This window comes from Topomyia yanbarensis, chromosome 3, assembly GCF_030247195.1.
Source record: "Topomyia yanbarensis strain Yona2022 chromosome 3, ASM3024719v1, whole genome shotgun sequence".
Classification (NCBI taxonomy): Eukaryota; Metazoa; Arthropoda; class Insecta; order Diptera; family Culicidae; genus Topomyia; species Topomyia yanbarensis.
Window position 1 is genome coordinate 56,015,600 of NC_080672.1, and position 20,173 is coordinate 56,035,772.

General features: G+C 41.1%; 1 protein-coding gene across 9 annotated transcripts in view; it reads right to left on the reverse strand.

Moving 5' to 3' along the window:
* Positions 1–20,173, reverse strand: part of LOC131690643 (protein phosphatase 1 regulatory subunit 16A) — a 449,834-nt gene that overhangs the window by 102,306 nt on the left and 327,355 nt on the right. For all 9 annotated transcript variants that reach the window (XM_058976564.1, XM_058976565.1, XM_058976568.1 and 6 more), the window contains one exon: positions 16,580–16,748. In XM_058976564.1, coding sequence (XP_058832547.1) covers positions 16,580–16,748 — 169 coding nt within the window. The remainder of the gene's footprint in view (positions 1–16,579; positions 16,749–20,173) is intronic.

Genomic DNA, 20,173 nt, shown 5'->3' on the forward strand with positions numbered 1-20,173 from the left:
GACAGAATGTCCGGTCAGTTGAATACTGATGAAGGCAGAGGAAGCTGAACTAAGCTTCCAGGTATCTTCCTAGAACGACCAATGGCTAACCATCGCATTGCATTGGCACAAAAGGTCCACTTGGTGATATCTCGGTCTCTCGAACAAGGACGAGGTAAAAAAAATATCCGGGATCACACTGCATATGATTCGAAATCACTACTACTGCGAATGAAACTCTCATCAGGAGCATTTAGCAAGAAATAACTAGAACAAAAAACAATGCACTATTTACACGTGAGGGAACGATTGGTTGAACAGCTGCAGAAGCTTTTATCTGCATCACTAGACTGTAACTGCCCCCCCCCCACACACACACCTAGCGATTGTCGACTCGGAAGAGCATTGATTTCGAACTAGCAGCTTTTATCCAAAGACAAATACGAATCGATAGAAATGTGGGACCTCATACACCTAGCTCAATCAACACAATTGCGTTAGACATGTGGTTTATAAATCGGATTAAACGCCAGGGGGAATTTATTTTGCAGGGGTTTTATGATTCGTTGAATGGAGTAAAAAGCGGATGGTAGGAAGTTGTCAAGCATAAATTCGTTTCCAATGAACAGTGTTTCAAAAGGATTTATTACGATCGATTTTATTTGTTTTTGATTATAAAAGTTTTCGTGTCCTTTTTCGGGTTAGAAAAAAGGCGGGTAGGGTAAGGGACCGAACCCAGACGAGCTGCGTACAAGGCCATCGCTTTACCAACTGTAATGCACACTACTCGATCAAAATTGAATAGCTTATCAAGCATTGATTCATATCAGCTGAAATATTCGAAGAAATTTCGTGTTATAATATGACGTACTAGCTAATACCGGTCGCGCGTTGCTGCGACTTTCAACGATATACAGAATAAAACACAATTTGCTCCGAAGCGCCATCTGGCAAGCAGATAATCCCCAACCAATTGCACACAAACACACTCCATAACAAACGCCTACTACGTATAAATTTTTACGGCAATCGGTTAAGCCGTTTGGGAGTCTATAAATCATATACATACAAACATTGACTTTTATATATACAGGGTGTTTGGTTCATGGTTAAGAACCTCTCGAGGGGTGATTGACTGTCATATTTGGAGAAAAAAATCGTTCTACACATACCATCAAATTTCAACCATTACAAAGTTATTGAACTTTTTGTGTTGAAAACTTATTTGTTTTAAAATACCTCTAACTCAAAAAGTATACTTTGTATTTCAAATATTTTAGGTCCACTGGGAAGGTGAGAAAATTTCGCATTGAGTGATGCCCTCACATGTTTCAGCTAATGAGTTTAAGTAGCCTTTTCAAAGTAATTTATTGATAATTAAACAATTATAATCGATTTTTCGTTCATTTCTTGAAAATCCTGATAGTTAACCTCATCATTTTAATAAACCAGATTGTTAGTCTTGAAGAGCTGCTCAATTCGTTCTTTGACATGATACACTTACCTTTTCTTATTTGCATGAGTTTGGGTTATTCAACTTGGATATTTTTATCTCATTTTCACTAATACCAGCTCTATATGAAAAAGTATGACACTTATTGTACTTTTTTTCTTTTTATTCGAAAGCCAAGAAAATTATACAGAAAAAAAATGTATGAATACCTTTCAGTTAAGTGAATTTAGTATTCTTTTAGAAGTAAATTAGTTTAAAGTTAGTGCTATTATTAGCATTTTCGTTAATTTTCTTAAAATAGTAAATAATAAACATCATCATTATTATCATGGAAATAATGCATCTCAGCAAGTTCTACAGTTCTTTCTTTGGCTCCATTCAATTATCTCTTTTGGCTTCGACGCAAAATCGTTTTTATCACATCGTTTCATATCCAAAAATAACGATTTCGAACCCACTACATTTGTGGCGAGGTCATGCTGTGTTAACTATTAATGAGCAGCAAAATGAAAAGAGATATAGACAAAGTGTCAAATAAAAAGTTATAGAGAACATTAAGGGGCATCAAATGAACAATAGTAACGATTAATTTTGTTGATTAATAATTAGAATAATTAAAAAACAAAAAACAAAGTTATTTCGTTAGTAAAAAATCATTTAGTACACTAAACTAACAGATATTTGTACATACACTGGTAGGACATTTTCTCAGCTTTCCAATGAAATCTTGTAAATAACGATATAAAGCATGTTTTTTTAGATTAGTCTTTTAAGCACTTGCAAGTCGGTTACAGGAAAAGTATAGTAATGCAATTACAAAGAAATGAGAAGAGATAGGAATATGACGTCCAAGAACAAATTATCAATCGTCCTAAAACCCAGCTTTTGGACAATGGATATTGCTATAATCATACTTCATTATTTCGAGAAAATTAGCAAAAACCTCCTCAAAAACACTAACTTTTGACTACTTTATAGCTAAAAGGTAATAGAAACTAATTAACTAAAAGATATGAGAACACCATTCAATAGGAAATTTTCTCACCTTTCGAATGGAACTAAAAGATTTAAAATACAAAGTATACTTTTAAAGTTAGAGGTATTTTAAGACAAATAAGTTTTTTACACAAAAAGTTCAATAACTTTGTAACGGTTGAGAACAATTCTGTTCTCCAAATATGACAGTCTATCACCCCCCGAGAGGTTCTTAACCATAAACCAAACACCCTGTATATAGATAGATAGATATAGATTGGCGGGCAGCAGGGACAGGAAGGACAGGAGTCTAGGAGCTTAACAAACTCCCCCTCCCCCTGGCCTTACTGCGAGTTGGGTAGTCATGCTAGGAAATGGTGGGCTCTTCTAAAGCTCTAAAAATACCCATAACTCCGAAAGCAGCTCCGACGAAGCGAGTCTGTGCCGCTTCTGCCAAGATCCTAACATTCCAATAATCTAAGATCTTATCAATAAAAGCACTCTAGCCCAACCGGAGTGCCAACCGGTACATCAGGATCGACGCCAGTAACATCCTGTTTATGGCATACTGGACATGGCAAAGGTCAACGGACAGCACCCGGATCACGCATTGGACGGCGACTTTGGGCTGACAGGTGTGCTGTTCTACTCCCTGAGTAAGGAAGGATGGCGAGTGGGCTAACAGCATGGCTGCCTCCGTCCCAACAAAACCCTGGCAGGTTTCCGGGTACGTTCGAAGCTCGTCATCATTTAATTGGTGGTACTAGGTTCCGTTGGAGCATTCCCGATGTTTCGCTACACTGCTCCCCATAAGGGACTCTAGTATGACCTCCCTGCTGCTAAGATTATAGTAGCATAGATAATCATGGGATCACAAGAGGCGACTATGTGTAACGAGTGGAGATAGCGGCCCGGTGTTAGGACCCAATAAAATAGAGCAAAACAAAGAAACCAAAACGGAGTAGGCGCGGCGAATCCGTACGCCAGAGGTGGTTTGGTGAGGTAACTAGTAGCTGAAGTCATTCAGCAAGAGCAGGAGTAGGAGGGGAAGTAACAGCAGCAGCAGCGGCAAGCAGAGCCAGAGCAGAGCGGGATGAGCTACACCCCAATGACGTCCAAAGTAGTGGCAGCGAAGTGCTTGGTGGAGGAACACCACAAGTTTGCGTACGCGAGAAACAATGTCCATAAGGACATTAAGGAGATGGTCATTAAAATCTGGAAGGCGCTCTGTCGTGAAAGAGTATGACACGACAACGCGAAGGGCTGATGTAGCTGAGCGAGCATTGGTGTCAGCTAGGGCTACTATCTTCCTAGCCCCTCCGAAACCGGGTAAGGAGAAGCAGATTGAAGTGGAGAACACGCCAGTTCTCATAACTCCAAAGAGGACAAAATCCTCGCCAGGAGACGAAAGACCAGGCGGGCCAAAGAAGCAGACACTCGGGGACATTGTTGTCGCCGAGGGAAAGGACACCACCCGATAGAGAGCAAGCTGGAGTACCGTTGTAGGTCGGAAACGCGTGAAACAGCAAAAAAGAAGGTGGGGCGAAAAGGGGAACAGAAGAGGAAAGGAAAACCCTCGGCTCGTCAGACGGCGTCAAAGGGAGAATCCGTGCTCGTCAAAGCCAATGACGGGACGACGTATGCAGCGCTGCTCAAGAAGGTCAGAGAGGACCCAGAGCTGAACGACTCGGGGAAAAACGTGGTAAGAGTCGGGCGTACCCAAAAAGGTGAAATGCTTCTCGAGCTGAAGAAGAATTCCACGACTAGCAGCTCGGCCTTGCAGGAGACTATTACCAAATCAATTGGAGAAAAGGCAGAAGTTATTAGATGTGCTGGAAATGTAGGAAGACGGGCCATTTTGCGAGAGACTGCACGCAGAGGTCGAAGTGCTTGCTTTGCACCCCAGCGGACGGAAACGACCACCAGACGGGTGGCTTTAAATGCCCAGCCTACAAGAAGGCGTCTGCAGGTCAACGGTAATGGAGATAACTCCGATAAACCTGAATCACCGTGACACTGCACAGCAACTGCTGTGACAGTCTACGACAGAAACAATGTGTGATGTCACATTGATCGCAGAGCCTTATGAAGTTCCCCCTGACAACGGTAACTGGGTGGCGGATATATCAGAAACGGCTGTGATACAAATTATGGGCAGTTTCCCTATTTAAGCAATGGTAGAATGCTCATATGAGGGCTTCGTGATCGCAAAAAACAACAGCGTCTTCGTGAGAGCAGTACAGCCTAATGCTGGAGCATTTAACCGAACAGTTGATCGGTCAAAAACCGGTACTCATTGGTGGTGACTTCAACGCCTGGTCTGTGGAATGGGGCAGTAGAGTAACCAATACAAGAGGGTGAATCCTTCAGGAAGCTCTAGCGAAGTTATACGTACGATTGTGCAATGAAGGTTCTGTTAGCACGTTTCGAAGAGACGGGAGGGAATCTATCATCGACGTCACATTCTGTAGTCCTACACTGACGGCGGACATGGATTGGAGAGTATTGGAGAGGATTGGAAACGTATACGCATAGTGATCACCAAGCGATTCGCTACCGTATCGGTCAACGGAACCCTACTGTAGTCAGGAGAAAGAAGTCCGGTGAACAAAAGTGGAAGACGAAAGCCTTCAACAAAGACCTCTTCGTTGAGGCACTTCGGCCAAACGGCGAGACCGAGAACGTGGATGCGGCTGACTTAACAAGAAGGATTGTTGCGGCTTGTGACGCCACAATGGCGCGAAAGCTGCCCCGAGCAAGCTGAAGATAAACGTCGAGGATCTTTTCCCGAATCACGAACCAACTGTCTGGCCACCAACACCGTACGGCGAAGAAGAAGGAACAAACACGGATCAGCAAATGACTAACGACGAGCTCGCAGGAGCATCGAAGCACCTGAAATACAAGGAAGGACCCCGATCCGGATGGATTACCAAACATGGTGCTGAAAGCTGCGATCCTGGCATATCCGGACATGTTCAGGACAGTGCTGCAGAAGTGCCTAAATGAAGGCAACTTCCCCGAAATGCGGAAGGTCCAGTGAGGAGACTTGACCAAAAAAAAACGAACACAGGAAAAAATTTTGTAACTTTTCAAAAATTAAATTAAAAATGCTGCAAAAAAACAGGAATACGCACAATAACTTTGCACATTATATCTCAATGACTTTTGAGGGATTGAAGGCTTTTTTAGAGATTTATGCAGTTTTAGCTGAAAAACTGGTCAAGTCTCCCCATGTTCCCCTAATTATAATATGTACTATAATGTTATTATAATTTTGTGGAATGTGAAAATAACTTTATTGTAGTGTGTAACTCTAATGTTGTATACGTTTGCGAACCAAGTGTGAAAAAATGACTCGCGCATTAGAAGATTGAGCATGATGACCGTACAACTCGTAGCTCCGTGATTGACCAAAACAAGCGAAATCGTACAGAGATCAAAGAATTGGGCCTAGGAGTAGCTAAATATCCATTCCCAATGTGCACGTTTCGAGGGTTCTATGCTTTAAAATGCCAATAACGGCGCCGGCCGCAAGGAATGTTAGTGTAATAAACGTTGTTATGGACACCGTGTGTACCTCTGCATCTCCACGTTACCCATGGGAAGGAGTTTTTGTTCGTGGGTTGAGGTAATCACAAATCTGAATTCACCTTGATAAGAGATATGATCTATGCAAACTTTTAAAAGGAATATTCATGTATTTATTGCTCTGGGCAGCCGACTGCCGAGAATTTACGATAGATTTAGCGTTTGCTGAGTTAATTTGAGAATGCTCGGAACTTCAGCTCCAGGGTTTTCACGCGCATTTCAAGATTGCTTCAAAAGTTAATCTTCACGTGGGCTTTCCCCCAAGTCGACTGCCACATACTGAAGAGATGAAATCGTAACGTTGAACCACAGCCAGTACATAGCAACTTTTAACCCATTCACGCCCATGTTGTTTGTAGACAACAACGTTTTTAAAGAGCTATAACTTTTGATTGAGGCGAGATTTGCTCACAAAAACAAGTAAGGCTCATTAATGTGATTATTGCCTTTAATTTGAGTATTAACAGTTACAAGGATCGGATCTAGAACTGAAGTTATTGCAATTAGTCTGATTGGATTCCGATGGAGCAATGCTGCCAGAGATAGTTTGCGTTGACGACGGATTTGGCTATGTTTTCCACGTAATTGGACTATTGTAATTATTCTAGGAGAATTGTATTGAGCATTAGAAGGTAAAAATTGACCAGCTTCTAGCACTGCCATGGAAGCACCTATCTTTATGAAAATAGGCTTTTCGTGTTTCTTGACCCCACCGCTTTCAAGGAAAAATAGTTTTGAAACCCTACATACACTAGAAAAAAATTTGGGCATGAAAGGGTTAAACTAATCCATATCCGGAAAATTTGCCCTACAAAAAATGTAAAACTTTAATAAACATGTTTTTACCCAACATGTAGAAGACAGACTCATGCTAAATAAAGTCAGTTATCATGTTTCGAAAAATTCCAATAATGTTATGACATTGTAAATTTCAACAACTTACAACTCTATAAAAATTAAACCATCCCACAAGCAACATTGTCTGTTCCCAAGTATGATCCAATAAAAACCCGTTTACTGTTTACAGCAGACATCTCGTTCCAGCACAAACTTAGTCTCACCTCGCCCGAGTTTCCAGAGTACCGTGTCTACGACACAACTAGCACGTCTTGAACTTGAAAGTAGTACCATCTCGAGTGTTATTGATTTTCTGCTTTGCACAAGCAGACGCAGAGGACGTGCTTCTTGCGACATCTTATCGAATTGCTGTGCCATAGCTAGCTCCGAATCTGTTGACCAGATCCTTAATGATTTACGGTCGAACTTTCCAAGGGGGGAGTTGAAAACTCCGCTTCGCTACGGAACAGACAAACACAGGTTTTGCTACTTTCGCAATTGGATCCCGTTTGGATGGATGCAAACAGTGAAATGTTCTAAAAAAGTTTAAATTAAATTAAATTGTAAGCATCGTACCAACATCCCAGAACAGTATGAAAAGACCGTTCGGTGGCTCGCTGACCCATTTCCCACCAGAGCGGTCAGAGCCATATTTAATTCTGGAAATGTTTTGGCACACACAGGAGTACCCGAGCTGTTGCTGCTTTACGATCTCGTTAAATTTTGAACAGACCGCGTAGTTTTCCGTGGGGGTTTCCAACTCCCGTACTGTACGCGCCAGAATCGCCACCCGCTTTCGGTTTACTTCAATGAATTCTGCATTATTTCAATTGCATGCGTTGTGTTTCCATGCTTGATGCAATTCCACTTACTGGGAACGAACACGAACGGTTATGGGTCATATATGTCGTTCTCTCTGCTTACTACATAAAAGGTAGGTAGGTACTTACGGGTAACTGGTTACTGGTCTCTGCTGCAGTGGTGGTAGGATTCGAACAGATCGGGCAGTCGGTCGGTGGAGCATCGCTCGTAAAAATGAAAATTTACGCTCGTTTCAAAACAAACAACTCAATCAGACCCGGCACATGGCATACGGCGGTGCCGGGTGCTCGTCTGGATCTGGTTGCCACACAGAAAGTTTTTGTTTGGTTTGTGGAAGTTTGTTTTGTGAGTATTGTTTACCTTCTTCTTGCACGCAATTCTCTCGGGAATGACTGTGCGGTCAGGTTTTTCTTTTGGCTTTTCGTACCGAAGGCCCTTGACAAACTATGTTGGGATTTACATTTCATGGCTGCTTTGATATGTTTCCCAGGCAGATATTGATCCACCAAATGTGACACGTGGCATAATAATGATGGAACTGTTCACAGTTTTTTGCTAGAAGCCGGACTGTCATCAAACGTCAACGTTCTACGTGAATTATGCGCAGAGCACATTTTATCGCCCATATTATGGTTGGCATAAAACGAAATGCAGTCGTTTATTTGAGTTTTTTTTGCTTATTTATGCCAGTATAGTGTTTGAAAAGGATAAAATATTTACCATGTTTCGATCCTTGAAATATACCACTAGTAAATCCATCACTAGTTTGTTGATTTCAAGTCTACGTATGAACCAGTAAAGCGCATCGTACCTTCTCAATTCCTTCCAAATGACAAATTATAACGGTGACTGGCAATAAATGTAAACTGTCCACTTCCGAGACAGTATACCATCTTCCAAACAGATTTTCCCAATCCAGTCCGTAACGAGCTGGTTTCATCATAGCGACAAAACACGGCAATATCCTGCATTGCATTCATAACTGAGACGACCGTATCTTCTATCTCGGCAGCAATAAAACGCAATGATGGGTCCAATTACCAACCGCAATACACAAATGCACGCCTTCCATTTTCATTCATGCCTCTGTCCTGCACAACTCGGACAGCGGAATCACAGAACGAAACGGATTCGATGCGCTACAGGAGGCTAAGAAGTGTTCGACTGATGATGACCGGCAAACAACTTCTGCCCCGTACCGTACCGTACCGTGGCGCGCCGTACAAAAGCGAAATGTTCTCTTGTTTCTTCACCAGGGATGGAGACAGCGAGGATACTAGAGCAAATAGTATGCCCCACTATTATATATCTACAAAAGTACGGTCCATGATGTAGAAGGTAAATATTTACATCCACAGTACGGTGTTTATTTAGCGTGTATGGAACTTGTGTAAACAGCAACACTGCTGCTGATGATGATGATCATGAGCCGGAGAGAGAAGCTAATGCGGATTTGTACGGTATAGCTGTGGACGGTAGAGATATGCGTCCAGAAAAGAGCCCCGTTACTGATTAGAAAAATTTGGTAATATACGAACCACGTAAAAAATAGGTGGCCTTTGTTTACCCTTTCTGATATTAAACATTTTAAATAGAAATACTTTATCAAAATAATTTAAAAATAGTTTCGGGATATTTCACAATGATGTCAAAGCTAATTTCTCACATCTTGCTGCTGAGTATCTCTAATGCGAACATGTGTAAGTAGTCTTCTCCGGTGAACCTACAACTTGTCTGAGATTGACTTTCAGGAAGCAAGGAAACGTTTTCCTTTTTGTGTACGGTACAGGCGGTTTCTTGTTAGCAACAAAGTAATGTGAAAGGACCCTTCTCTTCTTGAACGCCAATTGTTGCACATATGAATAGGAATGGCTTACTAAACATATTGGTTTAGGTTTTATTTGCGGGTAGAGTAATCCATTGGAATTTCTACGGTATTGATCGTTTTCTCAGGGAAAACTTCTTTCAATAAAAGTTATTATAAACAAAATCCACTCGAGAGCAGACCATTTCGAATCAATTCAAATTGTAAAAAGGAACACATATGTTTTCGTATGCACTTTTTCCGAAATAAATAAGGTTCGAAAATCGTTCGATAAACAACAGAGAAAATTGAGAATAAATTGGAGGTTTCTGTGAACGAAGCAAACTAAGGCTTGTATTCCAATAATAAATAATTAAATTGAAATCTCAAAAAAAATTGCTTTATTTTAAAGGTGTATTTATAATTGAAAAAAAAATTCAATGATTTTTTTTTCGAGGATGTTCTACTGGAGCTGAAGAGCAAAGATCTCGGTAGGGCTCCCAGTCAGTCTCTCTCACTACAATTACAGACGAGACGGAAAATGTTACCCACTAAAACACTGCTTGAGGCCAATTGCAGCGAGCCGTGATTCTGAATGTGATATTCACCGCACGGTTCAGTTATGTGCGGGCGTAGGGACTTCACAATCGCGTGTATCATCGCGAAGGACTCGAGCGTTTGTACGTTAACGTGATTAGTAAGTTCTGCGTCCTTTCGCATATTCGCGTGTGTTCTTGGATTATATCGCGCGAACCGTGTATCTAATACAGTGAAGACCCGTTTTTATTTATTTCCTTATCTTCGGTATACACCGTACAGACACATTTTAAAACTATATATTTCTTATTAATATCTTATATCTATGCTTGGAAATGTTAAAATCATACACTGAAGAAGCTTCGTTAAATCTGCGGCAACATCTTTCCAGTGGATTATTTTGTCCATATGAAGTACGATGTCTAGGGATCCACAACAGAGTGGGGTTACGGAGAACACGAGGAGGCGCATACAAATTAACGCCCGAGAGAAGATCGGGACTATCGATATTACCTGACAGCAAGTCGAAAACAAAAACTCTTTGCAGGAAGATACGGCGAGTCGCCAGAGTCTGCAGACCGAGTAGCATACATCTATCGGCATAAGGAGGCAACACAACTGGATCATTCCATGGAAGTTTCCTGAGGGCGAATCGCACAAAACATCTTTGTATACGCTCTAGTCGGTCAATTTGAACGGCATGGTATGGTGCCCACACTTGCACAGCATACTCCAGAACACTTCTGATCAGGGCACAGTAGAGTGCTTTTAGTGCGTAGAAATCATCGAAGTCCGCCGTGTTCCGCTTTAAGAAGCCCAGCATTCCGAAAGCCTTAGCAGTTGTCGCGGTGATATGGTCGGAAAAGCTCAACTTCCTATCGAAGAGCACTCCCAAGTCACGGATCGAGTCGACGCTTTCAATTGTTCTACCTTTTAGGCTGTATTCATAACGTCCTGGAGTAAGCAAGCGTCCGAAACTGATTACTTTGCATTTATTAACGTTGACTTCCATTCCGTTAAGCGTGCACCATTCTTGAATAGTACAGATATCTTCTTGAAGCACTACGGCGTCAAGTGCAGAAGCGATAGTTCGGAAGATTTTGAGATCGTCCGCGTACAGCAATTTCCCAGACTTGATCCGACTACAGATATCGTTAATAAACAGAATAAAAATAAGCGGGCCCAGATGACTTCCTTGCGGGACACCTGTGGGTGTTCTGAATGTGCTTGAACGCGTGTTTTTTATACTCACGAATGCCGAGCGATCGGAAAGATACGACTGCAACCAGTTAGTCAACCAGGTGGGAAATCCCAAACGCTTTAATTTCAAGATTGTGATGTTGTGCGGTACTTTGTCAAAAGCTTTTGAGAAATCGACGTAAATTGCGTCCACCTGATGACGCTTCTCGACGGCGGGAAACAACTTAGAAGTGTAGGCTATCAGGTTAGAAGTTGTTGATCGTTTTGTGACAAACCCGTGTTGATACTCCGAGATAATGTGGGATGCAGCTGCATACGCGACGTTGTAGACCAGCTTTTCGAGAACTTTGGAGAGACAGTTTAATAATGAGATACCTCTGTAATTTTCGACGTTGTGAATATTTCCAGCCTTGTGAATGGGAACGATAGCAGCTTCTTTCCAGGCGATAGGAAAAATGCCTTCAGCGAGAGAGCGATTGAAAATGATACACACCGTAAGAGACAGCACGTGGGCGCAGCTTTTTATAAATTGGGGCGAGAGATGATCGGGGCCAGGCCCTTTCGACGAATCAACAGCAGTCAGAGCCTTCAAGACGTCAGCTCGGCTTACAGTGGGACGGGGGAGATTTATGTTGTACGATGATAATGTTTCCAGCCCCTAGGTGAATTTTAGGCTGATAAAATAGGGACATTGACATATATATTTTTTTCTTTTTAAGAAACCGAAGCTCTTAAAATATTGTTCTTTAGACGAATTTCGCGCCAAATCGTATTCAGAGTTGGCAGCACCCTCTCAGATTTTAATCAAACTTTCTGCACATGAAGACTTTGTCACAAAGAGCCACTTTGCACACTTTATTTTTCAAAAAATGATCTAGACTGTTTTTTGAAAATGGTCAAACTTTTTTTACCATTTTTTTTTCTTCAAATGGTTATAGTCTAAAAATAACAAATCCTACAAAAAAATGTTGTAGGAGTGATTTTTTACAAAATTAGTCTAATTTTTTAATAAAAATATTGAAAAAATTCTTTATTTACTCCTACACTGAAAAAAATCGATTTTTTAAAATTTAAAGTAGATTTACAAAAAAAACCATTTTTGATTTGGATGAAATTTTGTTCAAAGATAGACAATTATGTTCCCTGCCTACCGTCAAAATTTCAAGTTGGGCCCTTTCAAGGAAAAAAAGTTATTTGAAAAAAACTTTTCCTTGTCCAAACTGAATTTTTTTTCAGTTTATTTTTATCGAAAACTAAACCAATGAAAGTCATAATCATCTCAGAATCCAATTTTCCAACTGCTAGTTGCCTGATACATACGAAAAGTATCAGTAACGAATTTGGTATTCGTTTGGCATATTTCACTGGTTACCTGTACCTTACCTACATCAATACTCATTTTACCAAATAACAGTACTAAAGAACTAAGGCCTTAAAGCAGTCTAGTAACAACAGTTGAGAAGAGCAGTTCTAGTAAAATTATCATTATGGATCAATTGTATAAATCAAAGTTAAACAGTATCGAATGATGTGCAAAGATAAACAAATCCGAAGTGTAATCGTAATAATTTACGTCCGGAAGTCGCCATCTTGGATTTAAACATGGCGTCAGACATAAATTTCTGGCACCTACTCATCAAGACCATTCCGAAAATACCCAGTCAGTCTAGATTCTAGACTGTGAACTCTGCACTCATCACACTGGAATCTGGTCTCGTTATTCTGTGCTATGGACTCTGGACTCTGTACTATGGTCTCTGGGGTCTTAATTCTGGACTCTGGAATCCGAACTCTAGACTCTAGACTCTGGATTCCGGATTCTTGGCTCTCCCCTTTGTGGACTCTGGGTTCTGTTCTCTGGACTATGGATACTGAACTTTAGATTCTGGACTCCTCACTCTCATCGCTGGATGATGAACTCTAGGCGCTGGCATCGAATTTTTGTGCTATGCACTCTGGACTCTGGTATCTAGGGTCCTGATCCTTCACTCTGGAATCTGAACTCTAGACTATTGACTCTGAACTTTAGGCTCTGCACTCGGGTCTCTGGATTCTGGACTGTGGGCTCTCTCCTCGGGACTCTGAACTCTGGATTCTGGTCTCTGGGCTCTGGACTCTGGGCTCTGCACTAGACTGCCCAGAAAAATGAAGAATTTTTGAAAACACAATCGACCCACCCCTGATTTGATTCCTAGTCCCACCAGGAGTACTTGTACCAAATTTGAAGCAAATCGAACAAGTCTAGCTACCGGACCAACGTGCCTGAAGTTTGTATGGGATATTTCAACAATTTACACGGAGAAAACCTACTAACTCGCATTTTTGTCGCTAGGTGGCACTGCATGTATCGTATTATCACTGTAAGTGAAAATAAGAAAGATTATTTAATTGTCTACAACTTTGTCGAAGACTGCTAGTGAATCTGGCTTTTCTAAAAGAAGTTATCAAACTTTTAACGAAGTGATGTCTGAGTCAGTTTTGCATGGGGCCTAGCAGTGCATGGTTGTGTATCAGTACTCGATTCCCACGAACTATAAATTTTTGTGAAATAATCGATAGGTTTAGCCAAATAGTATATTCAGAAGAATTGTAAGACATAATACGAGTTATGTTTTGGTTGGAAAATTTTAGTTTCAAATGTCACCGCATAGAGGGCGCCATCACTAACTGTTCATAAAAGAGAGATAGAATATCACGATGTTCGGAAGAATTATTGCAAAATGTCTGTTCTACAACTTTGTAGAAGACACCTAATTTCTATCACTTTCCGTTGAAAAGTTATCGTTAGCGCCCTCTATGTGGTAAAATGTGGAACTAAAATGATCTAACCAAAACATGGCCCGTATTATTTATTACAATTCTTCTGAGCATACGATAGAGCTAAATCTTATGATTATTTCACAAAAATGTTTAGTTCGCGCGGATCGAGTACTGGTACACAACCATGCACTGCTAGGCCCCATGCAAAACTGACTCAAACATCACTTCACTAAAAGTTTAATAACTTCTTTTAACAAAGCCGAATTCACTAGCAGTCTTCGGCAAAGTTGTAGACAATTAAATTATCTTTCTTATTTTTGCTTACAGTGATAATACGATATATACAATGCCACCTAGCGGCAAAAATGCGAGTTAGTGGGTTTTCTCCATGTAAATTGTCGAAAAATCCCATGCAAATCTCAGGCACGTTCAAATTTGGTGCAAGTACTCCTGGTGATACTAGGAATCTAATCAGGGGTGGGCCGATAGGGGTCATTTTTTCCTGTCACTCTACTCCGCACTCTGGGGTCTGAGCTCGGGACACTGGGGGGCGTATTTTGGGTTGAGCTCTCTGGGTTCTGGGCTTTGTGCTCTGAAATCTGAATTCTTGTCTCAGTATTTTGGGTTAAGGGCTCTGGACTCTGGTCTCAGCGCTCTGGACTCTGGCAACAGTAATTTGGGTTGAGGACTCTGGACCCAGAATTCTCGACTCTGTTCTCTGCACACTGGACTCTGCATTCTTATCTCTGAATTCTGAGCTCTCGCATCGAGATTCTGTGCTATGGACTCTGGACTGTAGACTGTGGTTTCTGAGCCATGGTCTCTGGGTCTTGATTCTGGACTTTGGACTCTGAACTGTGGACTCTGGACTATGTACTCTGCACTTGGGACTCTGGATTCTGGACTCCGGACTCTGGGATCTCTCCTCGGGACTCTGTGTTCTGGTCGCTTGGCTATGGAATTTAAACTCTGGATTATCGAATCTGGACTCTGGATTCTGGACTCTGAGCTCTGTAATCTGGACTCTAAACTCTGGTCTCACTATTTTGGGTTAGGCGCTCTGGATTATGTGCTAAGGACTCTGGGCTCCGTATTTTGGCATAAGAACTCTAGACTCTTGTTTCTGGTCTCTGGACTCTAGGTTTTGGACTTTGCGCTCTGGACTCTGAACTCGAAACTCTGGATTCTGGACTCTGAGCTCTGTCTTCGGAATTCTGTATTCTCATCGCTGCGCTATGGACTCTGGACTCTGCATTCTCGAAACTGAACTCTGGATTCTGGACTCTAGACTCGCCTCAGCATTTTCGGTTAAGGACTCACGACTCTGGATTCTGGTCTCTCTCCTCGGGACTCTGGGCTATGGATTCTGGAGTCTGGGTTCTCTCCTCGAGATTCTAGGTTCTAGTCTCTGGGATATGGACCATGAATAAAAATACACTGAAAAAAAAAACAGTTTGGAGAAGGAACAGTATTTTTCAAATTACTAATTTTGTCAAAATCACTCCTACATTTTTTATAGGGTTTGCCCTTTTTTGACTATAGCCATTTGAAAAAAATTGGTGAAAAAGTTTGACCCGTTTCAAAAGACAGTCTAGATCATTTTTGGAAAATCATAGTATGAAAAGTGGTTTTTTTGTGAAAAAGTCTTCATACAGAAAGTTTCATTAAAATCTGAGAGCGTGCTGCCAACTCTGAATACGATTTAGCGCGAAATTCGTCTATACCTTCCTTATATAAGGAACGAAAAAATCAAATAGGAATTTTTCTGCGCGCGGGCCTGGCTGATACAGATAGCAGAATAAATCCACAATCAATAAAAACTTTGTACACCCTTAGGAAAGGTAGTATCGACAAGAGCTGCAGAATTGGTATAAAAATGATATATTAAAGAGGGGTAGGCATAGTATAGTTGGTAAATCGATTGCCTTGTAAGCAGCACACCTGGGTCTAAGTCCCAACCCCGCATATAGTGTTAGATTTTTTTTAAACCGAAAAAAGACAAATGACACTAAGGTTAAAACCTCTCTATAATCGAAAAAAAAACGTTTAGAAAATCCTATCCAATGCCACAAAAGGGTAGCTAAAATGGATGTCCTTAATACTTCTTATTTTTTGTTTATTTTTAAATTTTAATATCCAGACATTGGATGTTCACGCAAAAAATCGCTTGTAACTTTGATGTTCTACCTCAAATCGATTAACAATTGTGTAGACATGCTAGCGCTAGCGAACAAATATGGTTTTGTGGTATAATGATTAGTTGCGAAACTGTATCTATTTTTATTTTTCAAAACATACAAGATAAGTGATCGGAAATACCATCAGCTGCTTACTACAAGATAAGTTTGTGTGCGTAGTATCGCCTACTGCTATATTACTTTTAAGTCACACAAAAATGCGACTGAGGCTTTGTTGTTATCCAACAATTGCTTCAACTTAATTATATGTTACTAAATATTATGGAGAAACTATCAGTAAATATTGGTGCACGACTGGTTGGTCTCTCATCACGATGAACTTAAAATTACGGTACGTCTCTAAAACTAAATAGAACCCATAAAAAACATCGTTCTGCATGCTCAAATACCACAAAATGGTTTTATCGCCAAATAAAAACTCACCTCAACAATATCGTTCCTGGCTGCAGCCTCCAGCAGGACCACACTATCCTCGAACGTGATGTGGCGCTTGTAGTGCGACTGGTTCGCCACCATCCGATCCTTGCTCCGCTGGGCCTTGAGCCATTCCTTCTCGCGCTGTTTGGCCACCTTCAGCTGTTGCGCCCGGCGCCTGTCAGGTACAAAAGCGGGATGATTGATTAGTGAAAAATTTGATCCGACAGGTTTGTATGTGACCGACCGACGGTGGTACACATGATGGTTAGAGTTTGTTTTCAGCAGAAAGGTCTAACAGTTTCGTAATTCAGTGGGATATAACCCAAGGTCGTTCTGGCGAGTGTGGAAAGTGCTCGACCGCTCCGATGACATTTATTCATGATGATTATCAGGGTCAACACCTCGACTATCATGTAAATCCACACTGCACTTTCACAGCGATCCATGAAAATGAAGAAAAAGTCCATTTGGAATGAAGCCAAAAACCAGACACAAAAAGGCGTCCTCTGCATTCTTTCTGGGAGGGGGGTTTTGAACACGAGAAGAGTTGGTAGGGTACAGGCAAACCCCCGCAGATCGTAATTATGTTTTATGGTTGCCTGCATCACAGCAGCAATAGTGCTTACAGCAAAGGGCAGTCCAAGGATGAAAAATTCGGTCTTGTTCGGTTCGAGAGAGAGAGAGAGAGAGAGAGAGAGAGAGAGAGAGAGAGAGATAAAAAGCACAAATGGGAGTCAGTGTAGTGGGTGAAAATGTACATCAACACAAGCGATACCAATATTAGTTGATAATGCTTAAAGACAGCTTGTTTCGACATCAGATATTTATGAGATCAGAAAAAACGAAGCTTTAGTTTGAACGTGTAGTGCTCCAAATTGAAACGTAAATCAGTGCTCCGGATGATGGCATGCCAAGCTTGTAAAGGTTATGCAAACTGGCAATAATTCTAGGTGAGTGCAAGTAGGAGGGAAAACTAGCAATGAAACGTTCTGCTGTCGGTACGAGAAACTTTTTATTTCGAGAGAGAATATGAAATGAAACATACAGAAGCCAAGCACAGGATCGCTGCTTCATCAATTATGTAATTATGCAAGCGAGGGCGGCAAGAGTAGCAGACAAAAAAGAGAAGTAGGTACACCAACGAGCGAAATAAATCCAAAATTAATAATTAAATGGCTTCACTGGCAACTTTTTGGCATTTTATGAAAATGCATTTCGAAAGCGAGATCTTGGAAGCCGTGGGTGGCGTTTGTCTCCCTAGTTGCAGAGTGCGAGGAATTGATTTGAAGAACTAGGAACTCAAATCCTAATGATGGGTCCTAATTCTTTATGCGACCGATTAATGAACTTCAGCCTCAATCCCTACATTATCCAAGAACATAGATGCCATCTATTTTTCGCTAGTATAGGCTATTGGAATCTCTGTTAAAAGCACCGCAAGGCGGGTAACTGACAATAATCCAATTATTTTAACCCATTTGTCGAGGCAGAACAGGATTATTTTCTCGAAAAATTTCCGGAGGAAGAAGAACATTCTAATCGGCCAATACAAGTTGTGATCGGAGACTGGTTTTGCTGCTATTTGGATCGCGATAACCTTCACTTGTCACCGTTCATTAGGAACAATGTTACCCTCAAGGAACTTGTTAAATAAATTCGACAAACGGAATTTCTTTTAACAAGTAGAATTTGATTAGTTTAACCCCTGGGCATTGTTGTTGCAAGATAATAAACTAAATGAGAACACCACCATCGAAAACGGCGATTCGTTCGCATTATCATTGAGGAGTCCGGGCAGACTTTCGTTAGTGCTGTTCCGGTTTCAAATATGTCGGATGGGGCATAGCAAAAAAAAATTTTTTTTCAGTTCACGGAGCCCTTATACTTAGGCAAATGTCAAGTAAACCCCTGTTTTAATTACCATACCGCTCTATGCTGCAAATCATACATATTTTGCAGCTCGTCTAATGTGAAAAAATCGCAGCAATCTTTGCGACCATTGTCCGAATACGCGAAGTTGGGGTTCTTGAGCATTTTGGCATTCATATCAATTTTGCCAGTTTGTCGTGCATATATCTCAATTTTTCTTCAATCAATTTTCATAAAATGTACCTTGTTGGACATAAAAAATTCTCAGGAACAAAATAGAAATACGGAATGTACCGGTAAAATTCAGCAGCATTAGATTTTTTGGACATTGTGTGAAAGTGTCAAATACGCAGTTTCATTTCTGCAAAAATACGAGAAGTTGGGGTATTAGGGCATTCATGGGAAAAATTGTGCTTTCTATAGTAAATGTCAAAAAAACTGATGACTGAATTTCACCGGTAACTAATCTGTTTTTATTTTGCTTCAGAGAATTTTACACGTTCAACAAGGTACATTTTATAAAAACTGATTGAAGAATAACAGAGATGTATGTTCGAGGAAATGATCAAATTTAATATGAATAACAAAAGGCCCTATAACCCCAACTTCACGAATGCGGACAAAAATCGCAAACGTTCCATTGGAGTTCTGAGATCTTGGGATCAAAATGTCCCAGTGGCACACTTTACCGTTTTTTCCGGAAAACGGAAATACCTCCATTGAAATACTAAGCTTATTTTCTAAAAAAAGGTATGAATTGTAATTTTCCGAGTGCTACTGAAAAAGTTGTAGCATTTAATATTTTTCTCTTTCATATTTTCCCATAATAACAATGTCAACAGTTTCAACCAAAGTGCCCGAGCAAATTCTTATGGGGTTAAACACCATACAACCCCTTAAAAAGACCATGAATATAGTCCGTTTAAAATTTCACATCCATTAAATCACCATAAAATGGTATCAATAAAATCAATAAACCGGACCATGGTGATGGTGTTTTCATGGGTTGATCCCATTACAAACACTACCATAACACCATATAGTGGGGGTAAATCAGGACCATGAGTATAGGGGTGTGATGGGCTTCTCGTTTTCTCGGTTGGGCGGGGGTCTGAAATTATCCAGATAATGTGAAATTCGGCATTTTAATCAGGCTAACATTTGAAAGGGGGAACTTTGAAAATTCATAACTAAGCGTTTTTGCAGTGCCCTAATGTCGGACAGTGCCCCAAAGAGTACCCGTCGATGTTTTTCTCGATAACTCGACGACGAACCGGCGTCAATAAATGCATTTTTGATTTTCATCAAGCTTCGATTTTGTTTCCAACTTCGCGTACCTTCGGAAGTAGTCAGGCGTTATGTCCTCCAGTAAGTCTTCTCCGCGTACACGTTTGAGCACTATACCAGATCCGGACCAGTGCCCGGATCTGGACCAGTACCCGGATCCGGAACAGTTCCCAAATCCGGACCTCCCGGATCCGGACCAGTCCCAGGATCCGGACCAGTACCCGGATCTAACCCATTCCTTTACCAGGTTCGGACCTGAGCCAGGCCCAGGCGTTTACCCTTGACCCTCGGTTCGGATATGTGGATCCAAACCGTAGGTCTTGCTTCCCGTACATGACGGGAAGCAAGACCTGTTTTGTGCAGTCGCTACCTTGCTGTTGACGTCCGTGATAGAAAAGAAGTTTCAATTTAATACCGACCGTAATATCTCACCACTATCCCGAG